This window comes from Cryptosporidium ryanae (genome assembly GCF_009792415.1).
Source record: "Cryptosporidium ryanae isolate 45019 chromosome Unknown contig_54, whole genome shotgun sequence".
Classification (NCBI taxonomy): Eukaryota; Apicomplexa; class Conoidasida; order Eucoccidiorida; family Cryptosporidiidae; genus Cryptosporidium; species Cryptosporidium ryanae.
This window is the reverse complement of record NW_027125506.1, coordinates 45,890-64,093: the sequence shown is the minus strand read 5'-3', so window position 1 is coordinate 64,093 and position 18,204 is coordinate 45,890. Positions and strand designations below refer to the sequence as shown.

Below are 18,204 nucleotides of genomic sequence, written 5' to 3'. Positions count from 1 at the left end.
TATTGTATATAAAGTATTAAAGTTTAAATTTTAAAATCAAAGATACACCTTTCTTCTTTATCTGTATCGCCCAATATATGACCTTTAGGCGGGACTTTAATTAATTAAAATTTATCAATAATACAAGAAAAGAACTGACATTTGTTAATCATATTTGTAAATAAAGGAAACGGGAAATAAGTCGAAGAAACACGAGTGAATTAAAATAAATGCGAGGGAAGGAGAAACTGTATTAAAAAACAAAATATTATGATATAATTCTCCATATACTTTTAGACTGAATAATAACAGTATTTTTAAGTAAAAATAACTATATTTTAATGTTAAATATACAAATGTCTTTTGGATAATTCAAAAAAAATACGGTCATCTGGTTACATTCTGTTTCCCAGTATAGTACATATTATTTACAATTTGTTGGCGTTTTAACATGTTTTTGTACTCGTTTAATTCTATTCTGAACTTTTGGGTAATGTTTCCATTCTTGTTTAAATTGACAAAGTATTTATTAAACATTCCGAGATACTATGTATCGAATTATTAGTTGATAATGTTATTGAATAAACAAATTAATTTTTATTTAGAGAAATAATTGTTTGAATTAAAAAAACCGTAATGGTAAAAACGAATAATTTTGTAAATAATTAATTAAAAATCAAAATCAAAGTTAAATAAAATACTTACGTTTTTATTAAAAAATACACATAAATTAGGATTTTTGAATCCCTGTATTAGCTTCAAAATTTCCTTATTTAATTTTGACAATGATCTATCCATTATAATTTATAATTATTTTCGCCGAATAAAAATATTTGTTAATTTTTAAAAACTTTTTTAAACCTTTAATTTATATAAATTAAAAATAAAACATTAATTCAAATCATAGCTTGTATTCCCACCTGCATTGAAAACGAGCTATTTTGCGCCACATCTACATTAATTTTCCAATGATTAAAGTTCTCTTATTACAATTAAACAAAAAAAAAGTCAGGTGTGTAAATTTAGTAATATAAAAAAAGTAATGTAGCTACAATATAAAAGTGTAAATACCGTACATTGATGTTGCTGTAAATTGTACTTCAGTTAAAAGATAAAAACAGAGTAATAAAGAAATATCTAATGTAATATACATATAAACTAGTCTTTAATAGCAAATGTAATATAACCAGTGTGTCCCCTCATTGGAAGCTGGTATCTTAGTGCATCAGAGGAACTATTTTTTAGTGAACCGCGCACAAGTCCCCATGGTTTGTATAAAACCTCAAATGTTCTGATTTGTGAAAATTTGAAATTAATAAGTTCATGGTTATTTTTAGATACTTGCTCAATACAAGGAGAAAATATAGCAACTTTAGAACCTCCAGATAATATGGAATATACGTGCTTTACAACAAGCCATGGAGAAGGAAGATCTAAAAATACTGCATTTATTTCTATTGAATCTAAATTTATGTGAGGAGATATAAAGCCATTTTTGCATACGTCCTGATGATGACAATATATATTTTCTATATTATACCTTTTAAAGTCATTTATAGCTTCTAAATATCGATTTTTATCATATTCATATGTAAATACTTTACCTCCAGGTAGTACTGATCTAGAAAGAGATGTAGTTAAAGATCCACTACCTGTTCCAGCTTCAATAACATTCTTACCAGGTGATAGATCTAAGAGTATGCATACTAATGATATGTCAGCTTGGTATAGTATTTGTGTGCGGTGATTTAGTGAAATAGAAATTAGTTCAGGAGTTGGTTTTAATACAACCATCCATTTCGTACCAGATGTATTCATTATACGAGCTCCATAAGTTTTTCCGATAATGTTATTATGGAGGTAAAGACCGTGTTTTGTCTGTAATTTATCGTTGTTATTTAGTATTACCTGTATAACAGTTTCATATCCTCCAAATAAAACCACTAAATCACCCTCTTTACATTTTTCATACTTTCTCAGAGATAATCTTTCCTCCACTTGAATACTTTGTGTTAAATTATTATTCTCTTCTAAGGCTTCATCTTTTGACATTTATTTGAATAAGTATAATTAATTCTTATGGTTGAAAATCAAAAATGACAAATAATAGGTAAAAACTATTTTTTAGTTTATATTAAACAGAAATCAATAAAACAATACTGTTTCTTTTGCTTATTTTCTGTTTTAATTTTTTGCATTACACTTTTGTTCTACTCTACTTATTACTTTTTTTCTGTTTTCAATAAAAAATTTACATTTATGAAAAAAAAACCACTTCTGTTGTGGCGCCAATCAGGTGTAGTCATTTGCATTTATTGGTACCGGTTTAAAAAAAGGTGTAGAATAATTAAACTAAAATTAAGAGGAAAAAATAGAGTCTCATATATCTTTCTATATTTTAAGTTTCGATCCTCATTAATATAGATTCATTAGAATAATACATTCAATTTTTATAAGAAAAACTAGAACTATCTGATATGGAGAATAATACTCATGAAAGTGAAAATATTGATGAAGATGAATGGTATGCAGGTTTGGGAGTAGTTTCTGTAAACATAGATAAAACAAATTTTGATAACAATAAGAAAGAAAAAGATGTCAATACTGAAGGAAATTGTAAGAATTTAGAGGATACCTCATTTGGAGGCAATAATTTGAATGAAAATGAGGTAATCGGGAATATTGCGGAACAAAAAAATGAAGTGGACTATCAAGAAAGCGATATACCAAATGAAGAAATATATGAGGAAGAAGATGATTGTGTGGAGGGTCTGATTTTAGCGGAAGAGGTTAATAGTAAAAGCTATAACAACATTCCATATACAAAGGCGATTGTAGGTGGATACAATTCCTCGAAAAATCAGAAAACTATTTCGCTTGTTAGAAGAGATAAAGTTGTATTTCTTGGTTCTCCTCCAGAAATTCCGGAAAGAATAATTTCTGATCAAGGTTCAGGAGGCGCAATGACAAGAGTTGGTTCTATAATTGTCATTTCCAATCTAATGTGGTGGATAAATGATATACACATTAGAGAATTGGCATCTGAATTTGGAGCCGTAAGAGCAGTTAGGATTATGGAAAGGCCTAAGGATGGACGATCTCTAGGCATTTGTTTGATTGAATATGTAAATACAGACAGTTCTCCAAAAGCACTACAAGGAATATCTGCTAGTTTTGCGAATAAATTCGAAGGAAGGCCAATATATGTTGTTCCTTTGCCATTACACGGAGATTTACATAGTGCTTTGGACAATATAACTCCTCATTGGAGTAGAGGTGGTATAATAAATGAAGAAATTCTTGCAATGATATGTCAGCTAGTTGGCGTTGACATACAAACTGCTGGATTAGAGATACAACCTGAAACGGGTACAATTGTTGGTTTGGTTCAACCTAGATTTGCCGATTACGCATCATATTATTTCCCGGATGGGACTCCATCTTGGTTTCCTCCTTTATATGTTGAGGCTTTAAAACACCTTCGTGATCTGATTCCACCTTCAAAACTCCAAAATAGACCTTCTCAACACCAAAAACATTCTAAAAATCGATCAAACTTTGAAAACTCAAATGGAACTCATGAAACTCGTGAAATTACCTCAAATAAAGATGCAAATATAAAGTCTGACGACGCAAAAGACTCCTATTCAAATAAAGGCGAGCCAGCTGTAGGAGATAATTCAAGTATTGAATTTTCTAAATCCAATAGAAAAGGTGGTGGTATTAGACCATTAGAAGGCCCACCCAATTCCCGTAACTCCAAATCACTGAGACAGGATTCTGGAAATTTTCCAAATATAGATGACGATTTAAACAAAAGATTCAACTCTAAAAGAGAATACAGAAATTCTAGAGAACGTACTGACAGAGAAAAGGATAGAGAGAGGGATAGAGAAAAATATCGTGAAAGAGATCGAGAAAGAGATCGAGAAAGAGAGAAGGATAGAGAGAGAGACAGAGATCGAGAAAGAGAGAGGAATAGAGAAAGGGACAGAGAAAGAGAGAAAGATAGAGAAAGAGAGAGGGATAGAGAAAGAGATAGGGACAGAGAAAGAGATAGGGATAGAGAAAGAGATAGGGATAGAGAAAGAGATAGGGATAGAGATAGGGACAGAGAAAGAGATAGGGACAGAGAAAGAGAGAGGGATAGAGAAAGAGATAGGGACAGAGAAAGAGATAGGGACAGAGAAAGAGATAGGGAAAGGGAAAAAGATATATTAGAAAGAGATAGAGGTAGAGACAAGGATAAACTCACTAAATTATCTACATCTTCAAGTAAAGACAGTGATAAAACAGGTATAAATTCTACTAAAAAATCGTCAGTTTTAGATCATAACTTGCCTTGTGACAAATCTCAGAATTGCGATGGAATTAAGAAATTTAAATGGTCTTCAAATGATCAACAGGCGTTACCTAAAAATCTGAGTAAGAAGGTTCGTTCTTCTAGTGAGAGTTCAAGAAGCAGAAGCCCACCAAGAAAATCATCTAGACATGTAAGGAAGGAAATAAGTAAATTATCGGCAAACACTGCAAAGGACAAACAATGGGATAGAGGATCTGGAGGTGGAAGCAATCTGAGAGGGTCAAAGAATGCCTTTAGAGAAAGATCTTTAGCTGAAAGAGGAGGATGGGAAAGAAGAGGTAATAGGAGATAAATTAATTTCAATATCAGAAAATTAATACATGCGTCCCTTGAATTACCTACTATTTTTAATCAAATTTATAAAGGTAAATCATATATAATTTTTATTGTCTTATGACTATATGATAAATATATAGAGGACATTTATAATGTAAATGGCGATTAGATTTTAACCTTTATATATAACCCAAGTATGAAAATGAACTTAATAAAATTGAAAAAAAATGATGAACACATTTATATTATAAGATGCATTATTAACTCACAAAAATATAATTTAAGAAATTCTGATCATTAAATATTTGCAGAGCATTAGAGTTGTTATTTGTTAATATTACTATTACTATCGTTACTATTAATATTATTATCATTAGTGCATTGATAATTGTATTAATATTAAAATATTAGGGCTTCCAAATGAACCAATCGATATCTGAAAACTAAAGTATAGGAACGATATTAATTGTAGGAGTTCCGATATTTAATTTGCTATAAGTCATAGGAATTGATGTAATCCTTAGTTGTTTAACATTTAACACACTCTCTATTGGCTGAGTCCAGCTGAAACTACCTTTTTCGACTGAAATATCCAAATAACAGTTGGAAACCATTTCATCTTCATTGTCTAAAATATAGTTAACTTTAATTCTCGCCCATTTCCAATATTTTTCAACATTAAATGAAAATCCACATTTCAAAGAACCTTCTAGTTTCAATGTTGGTATGACATTTATTTCTGAATTGTCAATTTCTTTTCTTACATTTCCTTTTAATTCGTATTTTAATTCAATTGCAGCTATGTTTCTAATTGTCAATAGTAAGGGAGGGAATTTATTTAAGTACTTTATGATCTTCATGCATTCAAGTATCTCATCATTCGATCCTAATGAAGCTTTATTTTTAATGTTGATATCCTCCTTAAAGATGTTGTGATTCTTGACTTTTTCAATTTTAATATAGTCTTCATTATACGACCAGTTAGACCTTTTGAAGTAAGTGTAAGTAATGTAAACAAATCTATCCTGATAGCTTTTTTCAATGTCTAAAAGAATGTCTCTAGAACCTGTTTCTCTAATATATAAATTAATATTGTCTGTCTCAGTTTTAACTATTTTTTTTACTATTTCCCAGTCAACTTCACTTTCAATAATTTCTTTTTCAAGACAAATGTTATCTAAAAAACTCTTCTCAATAATTAAATTGAATTTACTTTTATTAATAGTTATGAATGGTGTTTTTCCTTTTATTTCATTTTCCTCTTGTTTAAGCTCAGTCTTTTCGGCTTTAACTAATACCCCTTCAGAATCAGGATGTAGTGCATTTTTGGTTTTTTCAAAAATAAGTAAAAAATAAGACTTTAACATGTTTATATTACGTGGATTTGTTTTCAAATGTTGGAATTCAATTAATAAAATAAGGTTGTTGATTAATATTATCTTTAAAACGCAGTACAAATTAATTAATATTCTTGTTGACTTCTTACAAATAAATTTGGCAATATTTATTAGTCCAAACAGGGATTTAAGTATTTCTGAGATTTGTATTATAGTTTGTCTTTTTATTTCAACAAATGTGTTCAAGCCACAAGCACCATAAACCCTATTTTTTTTCTTGAATAACTGTTGAATCTTTTCGGATACGTCCTTATCAATATTATTGTTCTGTTCCTCAATGTTTTTCAAGTAGAATAACATAAAACCTAATATTTTTGTTAAAATGCTCATATATAAACTGATAAAAAAAGTATTTGTTACATTTAACACAAATGAATTAATTAATATAACATTTGAATTCAATATTTCAATCAAAGATTTTGATTCGTATACCAATTTCTTATACTCCAATTTTTTTTCATTATTGCCTTGATATATAAACCTGTTCATTTTGTCAAAAATATCATAAAGTGAGGATAATTTAACCAAAGTGTCTATCCAGACAGAACTTTCAATATTAACCAATTTTATATTTTCGAAAAGCATTTTGGCCAGTTTAAAGTGACCATTTATACAAAAAACTCCGCCGTATTTATATCTGTCCATAATTTTTAACTTTGAAATATTCGTTAGGAAAATATCCTGAATCTTATGCTTATTATTTACCCAAATATCTCTGTTTGATAGTATGATGTGGGTGAAAAGGGTGTTTGAAAACATCTTATCGCTAATGCTATCTAAATCTCCAACAATAATTCTATTTATATCAAATAGATAGTCATTGATCTTATTGCTTGCATTTGAGAATCTATATAGTCTGTTTAAAATTACCAGGATGACATTATTGTTATTTGGTATTATACTGGTGTTGTATCTAGAAACTACTTCGTAGTATATGATTCTCAGTCGATTAGAGTTGTATATAGAGAAATATGAAGAAAGACTGAAACCACCACTATTGTTCAATAACAAAATAATCCTATTAAAAAACTTTAAGACTGTTTGAAATAAATCGTTTTCTAAAAAATCAATTTCTCTTAACTTAAGGAATCTCCCATGCTTATCTATACAATTAAAAAAAATATCTTTTTCTTCCTTTATAATAGAATTGCTTATGTGATTGTATATAATAAAGTAAACCTTTGATAATACATAATTTATTATGAAATAAGATTCAAATTCATATTTATTATTCATTTTGCTCTCGAAATCTGTAACTGACTGTATTTCACTTATGTAATTATTTAAATGATACGCCAAACCAAAAATAATATTTCTCTTGTTTTTAAGAAAATTCAAGCAAAAATTGTCTAGTATAAGACCAAGGTTAATAATTACCAAGTTGTTTGAAATATATTCCAACATTGGAGAGTAATTTAAAGACAAAAATTTGCTTTCTTCATCGTTTTTTGTATGACTAGTTATAAATTCAATAAGTGATTCAATAATCTGATCGATATTAAATATAGTTAAATTTCTACTTGATATTTCATTGTTATCTATCTTAAAGGGTAGCTTAAGTTCACTTTCCCAAATAAAAAGTAATTGTGATCCTTTATATTGCAACTCTGATATTAATACAACGAATGGATTTATTAGCTTTAAAATAGTATTTAAATTGATATGATTTATATTATTTACTTTCAGATAACTAAGTAAAAGATTATAAGAAGTTCTTAACCATTCGATGAAGTCGTAAAATAATATAACATGGTTAATATATATATTTCTCATTATATTTATGCTCTTCTCAATAAGCTCAAAGTAAAAATTAAAGTTGGTTGAATTCAGAGACTCTTTACAAAGAAGAATGCTTATTTCATCCTTAATCATCATGTAACATGCAATTTTCATATCATCAAATACATTTGGAATATTTTCAAATACCTGAAATATCAATAGCAAAAAATATGGCTTTGAAAATTCATATTCACAATCTGAAAATTCATCAATAATATTTTTTTCATTTAAATCTATATTTTTCTCAAGTAAGCAAAGCCTATCTATTATTTCGAAGACTACCTCCCTCTTTTTTACTCCGAGTATTCCCAGTCTTAAGGAATATAATAGTTTTCTTAAAATAAAACGCTGATCGCAACTGTCATAATGAGTAATCAGTGTTAACAATCTAGCAACAAGTTCAACATTTCCATTTAATAATATTGAAAGAAGTGTTTTATCTTTAATTTTTTCCTTCAGTTTTTTTTTATTGTATTCATAATCTTCAAATATAATATATAACGCCTCTAGTTGGACTTCTGTATTCAAATGACTAAGCAGTTTCATTATACCATTACAAATATCTTCGTATAGTTCGTTTAATTCAAAAACAAGATAATTTTTACTGATTAAAAAATGCTGCACGTTTTCAAATGCCATATGTCTTACAGTCTGGTTTGTAGTTTGCATTAATATCTCAACCAACTGACTCCACCCCATCTTCACAGAAAGCTCATCTACATTTTCTTCAGCGATTTCTCTAACCAACAAATCACCCAATGAATTAATTAGTGAGCATAATTCTGGAAGCTGCAATCCTGGCCTCCTTAACTGGGAGCATATATCCGATATCGACATTCACAATATTTTATATTCTTATATAATATTTAAAACTATCAAATCTAATTGATCTTTCCTGTATTTTAATTTTTGTTCACTTTCAATTATTCCACATTTATCGCTAAGATCACAAGGTAACTGTGACGGTAGGCAAGCTTACCGCCTTTTCATTTATAGGTGTAATGCAATGACATATGTTAGTGCAAAAATAAAAATATAAAATTTTTAGAGAAAAAAATTGAAATAAATGGGAAATTGAGCATGAGTAAAGCTTCAATTAGCAAAATAAAGAGTCAAGCGGATAACATTGAAAATCTATTTAATATAATTGGGAACTGAATAATCACTAAATTAGAGTTACAAGTAAAAATAAAACATATTAAATTCAAAAATAGGTATCACAGTGTGAAGGCGTGTGTTCATGTATACAATTGAAACTATATTACTAGTAGCTGTTGGACTTATGTTTAGGAATAAATACAAATTTAGTAGGGGCTCTGCCAAGTAACAATTCAGATATTTTAATCCAATCATCAACTTTTTGAGATGAAAGAAGCGTTTCTAAATCATTTCTTCCAATATACCTTGGAATCCTCCAATTGAAGTTCTGGGAGTTGATAGATTGCTCTAATATTCCAATAGGTATGTATCTATGATAGAATGAAAGAAATTCGAGAAGAAATCTTCTGGTTAAAGCCACACCTCTCTTGTCAGAACCCCAATGTTCAAGACCAAAATCAACAAACTGTTTAAGAATTTCAAATCTTTCATTAGACGAAATGTCCCAATTCCTTTTTTCCTTTATTTCTGTGAATATCCATGGTTTTAGCAACGCTCCTCTTCCAATCATTACAGAATCAACAAAATCATTTTTAATATGCTTTTCGTAATCCTCGTAAGTAAGTACATCACCACAACCAATAACACTAGGACAAATACTAGATTTAATGCTTAAATCGTTATTATTGTATGTATAGCAATTTTTATTGCAAATAAGAGAACAATACTTAATATAATCCCAATCTGCTTCTTTTGTGTATCTTTGAAAAGACGTTCTTCCGTGAATTGTAATTGCGTCTACTCCAGAATCGCACAAAATACTTATAATTTTATGTGTTTTCATGCTTTTATATATGGTTGACCAATTTTCGCATTCCTCTAAAAAGTTACTTTTATAAATGCTTTTATCTATCGGGGAGCCACTGTGACTCATTCTTAGCTTAACGGTAACTAACTTATCTTTCGGAAGTACATATTTCAAACCTTTAATCATCAATCCCAACTCCTGTTCTCTGTCCATTAGTACACTTCCACCTCCTTTTTCATGAAGTGATTTAACAGGACAAGCTGCATTTATGTCTATAAAGTCGAATTCATAATTATTACTTATAAATTCACCAGTTTTAATTAAAGTATTCTTATTTCCACATGCTAATTGTATGCCAAAGAATTTTTCATCTGGACTCCTTTTTAACAATGCAAGCTCTGATGCTTTTCCGGAAAGTATTTCATTACATAGAACCATTTCACTCACAGTTATGTCAGCTCCGTATTTGATACAGAGTCTCCTAAATGGAAGATTTCCAACTGTAGTCAATGGTGCTAATATTAATTTATTGTTGAACAATTTATTTTTATTTGAATCAATTTTTTCCCTCTCTGTACAGTATATATAGTTAAATCTATCAATAATACTTTTTTCAATTTTTAAATTTACCTCCAACTCTTCAGTGTTGCTTTTTTCATTTATTTCATTACATACATTCAATGATGTTGACAAAAGTGGATTTACAAACCTTTTTTGTAACTTGTTTTTCTTTTTATGTTGATTTTGTTTAACTTTGTTACTCATAAATAAAGGCGACAGGTCATTTAAGATTTTATCTAAAAATTCACTTGTTTTTGGATATTTCACCAACTTTCTTCTTATACTGTTTTTTATTTCTAAACCTGTTCTATTTAATTCAAATTGTTTATAAAAGTTACCCAACATTTCTGAAGTCACCTTTTCTCCATTCGAATTTATATTTGACATATTTGACTCGTCAAAGTGACTGTTTAGAGCAAATTCACAGTTTAAACCCAGATAACACACTCCATATTTTTCGAGTATAGGACATTTCTTATTTAGATAGTCATTTAGACATTCCTTTTCGTGATCAATACTTGAAATTTCATTTTTTCTCTCATTTTTTTTAAATTCTATGTAATTTGATATATCATGATTCTTGTTACAATGTTTATCCGAATCAACGATACATTCTCCTATTGTAGCAATATTATTGCAAATATGACTATCGTTTCCCCATTTTGAAATGTAAGCCGTATTTTCACTTCTCTCACTAGGCTTAAATGTACCTCTTTTTCTTTTTTTTGATTCAGATTTTAGATTAGAATTTTCTTCTGTATTAGGTACTTTTTCACTGTTATTGTTATTTAGCTTAACATCGTTCCTTTCTTTCTCATGTGAGAATTTCAGAAACTCTCTCCTTATTGGTGCCTCACTATTCATCAGACAACTCCCTACATAGGAGTCCGCTTCAAATCCATATCTTTCCATATTAATATTTTGTCAGAAGAAAATATGTATTCTCGTTTTTATTTACCTGTCAACATTTTACATTGGTATTAGGCGCTTTTTTGTTTTTTTTTTTTGTTTTTTTTGAAATTTACATTTAAATATTTGAGATCTCACTTTATGTAGCAAGAATGTTTATTTAGATTGATTGGCTTGACCTACTTAAATTTAATTTTTAAACAATTTTAATTATATAATAATATAATTTTATAAATAATCATCGTTCTTCTTATGTTTAAATAAGATGTTACATATGATTTAGTAATGAGATCAAACATTTTATTTGTTGCAATTTATATCTAATTAATATTCACGTAATTAGTACATCTAATTTTTGTCATTTTTTGATTATGGATACTTGTTTTATAGTGTTTAAATCTCTAACTTGTTTCAATTACAATTAAATGTATAATTAATGGTTTAATTTTTACTATGACTTAATTATTTGAAATTTTGAGAAAACACAGAAAATATGAACTATATATTATTTAAGTAATAAAAATACAAAAGTGCCTGTTTGAAGATATATTTTTCTACTAATAAGCAAAAGAATTGTGATTTAAAAATTTGTTTTACATGGTAAATACTTGCAAACAAATAGATGCAAATGGTAAAGGCGATCAATTTAGGTTAAAATAAACAATGATTATAAAAAAGTGTATCTTATATAACAAATAAAATATAGGGTTACTTAGATGAGTTTTGATTATTCTGAGAGTTAATGTGTTCGATAAGTAAGGAATTGATAGCTTCAAATATTTTATTTTTGTCAATAATAGATTTATTGATCTTTTCAATCGATTTTTTTACAATTTCTACTTTTTTGTCGAAGTGAGTTTTTGTCTTTTCTATACTCATTTCTACATAGTAACCTGTACCGATGTCAACCAGAATGCTTTCTATATCATTTAGTTTTGCGTCTATGTAAATAGATTGACTGATTGGTGCTAAAATGACTGCATCCTTATTTTTAGGCCTAAATTGATCCAAAGATTCTCTAGACCCACTAAATCTTGTTAAAATTACATTTAGTTGTTGCATTCTCAAACCAAGTTCGTTTATCTCTTCTTGCATCTGTTCCCTTAGTTGCAATAGCTTCGCTGGTGGAAGGGCACTTAGTTGAACAGGTTCAACCTTGTTCTCATCCTTGTTTTGTATTACAGAAGACATCTTTCACAAAACTGTTAAAAAAAAAAACAAAGCGACCTATTTATATATGTATTAAGTTAGATGAAGTGTCAATGCAGAGTTATTTATAAATAGAACGAATTGTTATGTATTTATGCTGCTAAACCGTATTAGTCGACTTTCAAAGTATTTGCAACAGATATACTGTATCACAAATCATTAATTAAAATAAGTAAACAATATAACAGATGTATTTACGGTTAAAAGCCATGTATTAGCTAATGTGTTATTCAACAACTTTGTTACTATTTTACCCAGTTACAGGTACTGTTTATCCACGTCCCTAATTGTTGTCTTTTGTGAATTATTATCACTACATAAATTAAATCCTCTTTCACTCACTAGTATCACGAGACACCTTACAAGTTTCGTATTTTACACAGAATTTCCCACCTTTTGTTTTCCTTTTTCAGTTTTATTTGTTGCTTGGTGAGTTTATTCTTTAGCTTATGATCCTCACGTCCTGTCTAGAGTCTTAATAAAATAATAAAAATAGTAAAAATTTACAGTTAGAAGCGAATATAAAAACAAGAACTAAGTATTTGAAATTTGTATAATAGAGTTAAAATATACTTTAATAAATAGAGAAATATTTATTTTGGGTTATTAAACTCAGTAACTATTTGTGTACACAAAGGAACCCTTTGAACTAGGTTTACAAAAGAGTATTAATTTAACAATAAATAGTAATAGTTTAATCATTATCAATTTTTGATTAGAAGACTTTGTTTTGTATAAAAAAAATGTGTTGAATGTAATTTAGCTATTAATTCAGCTGTTTCATGTCTTAGTTAAATATATTAACTAATTAGAGATCAAATATACATTTTTTCAACAGTTTAGATTATAAAGGATGTATCGAATGCTTTTATTAATGATTGAAAAATAAATAAAATTGTCAACATATTATATTGTCGAGGAGATCAAAAAAAGAGTGAAATAAAAACGTTTAGATGTGAGGAAAGAACATTTAAATTAGATGTGGGGAAGCCCACTTGTAAGAAAACAAATAATGGGACTAATTGGGATAAAAACAAGAATCTTCCTTTATTAATAAATATTTACCCATATGCTAGAATGTCAAAAACTTCAGAGAAATTAATATTGTGAGGTGTGATTATTATGAAAAAAGTGTTTATCTATTTCCCTTTGTTACAGTAAGATAAAAGTTATAGTTATTTCGGTTGAAAAGGAAAATAATAACTATTACTAGTAATTGCAATGATATTACACGCAAAATCCTTCCCTCAATAAAAATAACAATTAGACTTATTTAAATAAAAGTCCCGCCTAAATGTGTGGGATATCATTAGTATGATAATATAAAATAAATAGTAAATTAACTTTGCACAATATTGTGCAAGGTAATAAATGTAATAGTAAACTAGGCGGATATAAATATATAAACAAATAATTGGTAACTTTCGTATGTTTTGATTTGAAAATAATATAAGTGAATATAGCAGTCTAATTTATTTAACGGTGTAAAACATAACAGTTTAAACATAAAAATAGATAAAAGTATTTATATGTAATATTATAGAGTTGTAAATTTAAGAGCTTTACATAACATAATAGATACGGCTTGAGATAAACTAAAAAAGTTAACACAGTATTTGCCAATAAAGAAGTTTAAAACAGACAACATAGTTAAATATTAGGAGGAATTGAAGCATAACGACTTGGTATGTAATATTTAAATTGGGACCTGTTTTATGTTTAGTAAATATTTTTTTATCAAAAACCAATTCAGATACAAATTTGTTAATTTCAATAATTATATTCTATCAGCTAACTGATGAGATATGCTTGATACATATTTTTCCGTATAATTGTATGATATTTAAATTTTTAACAACTTGTTTATTAAAGCTGAAATAAACATATCAAGTATAATTTTACAGGAAAAAAATAATAACCAACAAAGTATTAGCATTGTTTACTCATCTTTAATAAATATTTGTCCCTAAGGAAGCAGAGGCAAACCTAAATGTTGTAGTGTTTACGTTTCTTCTTTTAATTTTCCTATTAACAACAAATATAAGTTAGAAATTAAATTAAAATACAGAGATTTGCGACAAAAATACTGCTATTGTTATTCGCATTTAAATAAGTAATATCGAGTTACAAAAAACAGTAAACAAAGTTACTTTTACTGAATGATGGCTTAAATTGGTCAACATATTTCGTAAAGGAGCTTGTTGTATATTCTATACTTGACAGGCACTTTTTCATCAAGAAAGAATAAACTAGAGCATTTCTTTTATGTCTATTTTTATATCATTTTTAATTTCCTTTAAAGTAAATATAATTCATTGATTACTGAAACAAAATCACTTTAAAGTGTAATATGGAAACAACAAATATATATTCCCTTGGAGGGCTTGGAATCAACAATCGCAGCGATGGGGGAGCAGGTATTGTTAATGAAATGAGTGGTATTGGTAATATAAATATTCCGTTAAATAATTGTTATCAACAAAATAATTATGATGGAATTTCAACTGCAATTCAGCATGAAAACATTCAGCAGTTATACTTTCCACCGGGAACGATAAACAGTTGTACCAATGGTATCGGACAAATCCAAAATAATGGTATTTCCCCTGGACTAAACTGTTTATCAGGACAGCAGTTATTAGCAGGGAATCCCTCAATATATCATTACCTTTATAATAAACATTTAAACAATCAGCTTTTCACGCCCTTCGTTTCGCCATTACAACAAAATGGAGTCAAAATAGATGGCTTTAAAACCGGTATTGAAAACCAAGATTCATTCTCAACATTTATTTCTGATCCAGGTATTAACAATGCTTCTGAAGACGAGAACAAGTCTGAAAAATTAAGAACAGCTGCAGCTGCGCAAATGATCATCAATGAAATGAATAAAAATCGTCAAAATCAATTAATACACGAAGGTAACTGTGCAGTGGGAAATAGTTCCACGGGGAAAAGCTTTGCTACTGTAACAGAAGGTAATGCACAATTGTTGCAAAAACAATTGCAACTTGGAGGAATTCTTCAAAGTGATAATTCTTTGAGTATAGTGGGGAGTAATTCTGGAGACAATGAAAGCAATATTAATATTATTTGTACAGGCGATAGTAATATTACGAATAATACTAGTAACAATGGTAATTTGAATGTGGAAAATAACAACTTAACATTGATTCAGTCTTCAAATACTGGCGAAGACACGAACTCTGTTAGTGGTTGCGTATTTGGACAAGGGTTATCCAGTAACAGTGCTACGGTTTCGACGCCTTTCGGTATGATTCCAGTAATTCCAAAGTTAGGTGTTCAAACAATTCAAGATCAAATTCAAAGTCAATACTATAACCTGCTGTTACAGGAACAGCTTCAACAGGCCCAAAAACACCTACAAAGCTGTCACAATAATAATTTTGGAATTGGTAATGACTTAGTATCTGGAGAAACAAACACAGGAGGAAAGAATAATACCAACACTAATAATATTTTTGTTACTGGGGTTAATCCGGACACTAGTGGACAAACAGAAGGAAACAATGGTGTAAAAACCGCAATAAATGGTATTAGAATGGATAATAATGAGAACAAGGAGAGAATTCCTGTTGACGTAAACAATACTCTCTTGCAACAGATCCAGCAAATGATAATGACTGGTGGACTTGTAATCGGAAACCATATTTTGGGTGGAATTCAAAGTTGTAGTCAATCTCAACAAAACATCAATCAACAAATGCAACTATATTCTATAATTCAACAAAGGCAAATGTTGCAAAGGCAACATCAAATTAAGGAACTTTCATTGAATAATAACTATTACAATCAACAAATTAAGCACGGAATTGGAAATGTTACCGGGTCTGTTTCCATTCCAATTAATGGAATTCAAGCGATCCCAAATATTCAGAATCCGTTGGGATTACAACTAATTACAAATTGCAACAAACCGATAGGAGTTGACCTTCAAATGCTACAAGGCTTTGTGAATGGTGCAATGAATTATAATGTCGGATTGAATGATTCGGGAAACGTCAAATTAATCGGAAATCATTTATCCGGTTTGGCTACTAGAAATAATGATGATATTAAGTGTCAATCAACGCAAATGTATGACTCTGAAAAAAAGAAAGCGGACTTTTATGACCCAGCAATTGGTGACGAATTAAGAGCTGTTCTGGGTTTAAGTGCATCTGCAATAAGAGGAATTAAGACGAATAAGAATACTCAAGAAAAGATAGTACCTGGAATAACCACAGAAAATAACTTATCTATCATTGGAGGAAATGATGGTGATCACAGTACAAGTGAAAATATTCTAGATGGTTTTCACATTAATGATATAAAATTTGGTAAATTAAAAGACTCAAATATTGAATTTTCAACGAAAGCTGGAGCATATGAGAGAAAACCAACTGTTAACAGTTCAAAAAAGTCCCATAAGAAAATATCAAATAGAGGAATATCGAAAAATTCAAGCAACAAACTTCATGCATCCAATCTACTTTCTATTATAGAAAACGAACAACTTTCGAAAATTGGAACTTGTAAAACGGGGGGCGAACATTCAAAAAATACAAATGAAAATGTAGACATTACAAACGATAAGAATTCATCAACAATTAGAGGCGATAGAGCAGGAAGTAACAATCATAATAATTCAGATTGTTTTGTTTCGCAAAGTGAGCTAAATAGAATTGAATACTTACAGTTCGCAGCTAAGACTATTCCGACACTTGTGAAGGACTACATTCCATCCTTTTCAGGCAAATTTGCCTCTATTCCACTACCCTCTGTTTGTGAGAATGCTATTAATGGCAAACAGTACACTTCTAACTCTTCATCGTCGTCCATCTCTGCCTCATCTATGTACTTCAATTACCCTCAACAAAATGATATAGAAGCGAGTACAGCTGCAAAAAGAACGATGCAAGGTTTGAGATCTAGAAGAAATAAAGTTGTTCCAAATAATAATTGCTGCAACAATATAGATTACTCCTCATTAAATAATGATAAATCAGCAACAAAAAATTGTGACATTTCGTCAAACCCCCCAACATTTCTTTCGCATGTTTTGAAAAGCATCCGTTCAATGAGTAGTAGGGATAGATCTTATTTTATTAACAACATTTTGGGGCTTAAAATGGTAGCAAAAGAGAAACTTGTTCCCTGGATGGACATGCCTTGTGATATGAACAAAAAAAAAGCCAAAACAGGACTTGGTCCAAATACTAGAGAAAGTTTAAGAAAAGAACTTAAGAAACAAGGTGAATTTTTCAGACTTGCTTCCACTAAAGATGAGTTTCTTTGTGATACCAAGATGATTAACAACTATAATCCAAAACAATATGGTTGCCAATTTAATAATAATAATGAAGTTAGCAATGATTCAAATGCGTTTAATAACATCTGTACGGGTCTAAAGCTTGGGTCTCAAAAAGGATTGTTAAATAACTGTAATTCAATTTCTATAGAAGATGAGAAAAGTTTTACTCTTGGTGCTGGGATCCACGGAATCTCATCCACATCTGTGTCATCTTCTACCGTCGGTGCTAGTTCACCTGCTAGATTGATGCCTAATTCATTATCTAGTGTGTATAATTTCGATTTAAGTGGTAACAGGTTTATGAACGTTACCAATAACGAAAATGAATTGAAAAACAATTTTAGAGCCCGATATTAATGCTATTTACTTCAATGATGATAAAACAAATAAATATGTATCGCTTCCTATTCCGCCCATTTTGAAAACAATATGTATATATGTAATTGAGTGAATATTCAATAAGTTGTATATATATATATATATATAGTATTAGAGTTGTTAATTTGTATTG

At 29.2% G+C, this 18,204-nt stretch overlaps 6 protein-coding genes across 6 annotated transcripts; 2 read left to right on the top strand and 4 right to left on the bottom strand.

The window, feature by feature from the left end:
* Positions 1–1,137: 1,137 nt before the first annotated feature.
* FG386_002791 (uncharacterized protein) lies at positions 1,138–2,031 on the bottom strand (the record flags this gene model as incomplete). The annotated part of the gene is made up of 1 exon (XM_067342006.1): positions 1,138–2,031. The coding sequence occupies one exon, from the start codon at positions 2,029–2,031 to the stop codon at positions 1,138–1,140; it is 894 nt and encodes a 297-aa protein (XP_067198587.1).
* A 425-nt stretch (positions 2,032–2,456) lies between these two features.
* FG386_002790 (RNA binding RGG repeats plus RRM domain containing protein) lies at positions 2,457–4,634 on the top strand (the record flags this gene model as incomplete). The annotated part of the gene is made up of 1 exon (XM_067342005.1): positions 2,457–4,634. The coding sequence occupies one exon, from the start codon at positions 2,457–2,459 to the stop codon at positions 4,632–4,634; it is 2,178 nt and encodes a 725-aa protein (XP_067198586.1).
* A 427-nt stretch (positions 4,635–5,061) lies between these two features.
* On the bottom strand, positions 5,062–8,631 carry FG386_002789 (uncharacterized protein; the record flags this gene model as incomplete). The annotated part of the gene is made up of 1 exon (XM_067342004.1): positions 5,062–8,631. The coding sequence occupies one exon, from the start codon at positions 8,629–8,631 to the stop codon at positions 5,062–5,064; it is 3,570 nt and encodes a 1,189-aa protein (XP_067198585.1).
* Positions 8,632–9,058: 427 nt separating this feature from the next.
* Positions 9,059–11,173, bottom strand: FG386_002788 (uncharacterized protein; the record flags this gene model as incomplete). The annotated part of the gene is made up of 1 exon (XM_067342003.1): positions 9,059–11,173. One exon carries the CDS (start codon positions 11,171–11,173, stop codon positions 9,059–9,061), a length of 2,115 nt encoding a protein of 704 aa, XP_067198584.1.
* A 705-nt stretch (positions 11,174–11,878) lies between these two features.
* FG386_002787 (uncharacterized protein) lies at positions 11,879–12,361 on the bottom strand (the record flags this gene model as incomplete). The annotated part of the gene is made up of 1 exon (XM_067342002.1): positions 11,879–12,361. One exon carries the CDS (start codon positions 12,359–12,361, stop codon positions 11,879–11,881), a length of 483 nt encoding a protein of 160 aa, XP_067198583.1.
* Positions 12,362–14,729: 2,368 nt separating this feature from the next.
* On the top strand, positions 14,730–18,050 carry FG386_002786 (uncharacterized protein; the record flags this gene model as incomplete). Its single annotated transcript, XM_067342001.1, has 1 exon — positions 14,730–18,050. One exon carries the CDS (start codon positions 14,730–14,732, stop codon positions 18,048–18,050), a length of 3,321 nt encoding a protein of 1,106 aa, XP_067198582.1.
* Positions 18,051–18,204: the final 154 nt, after the last annotated feature.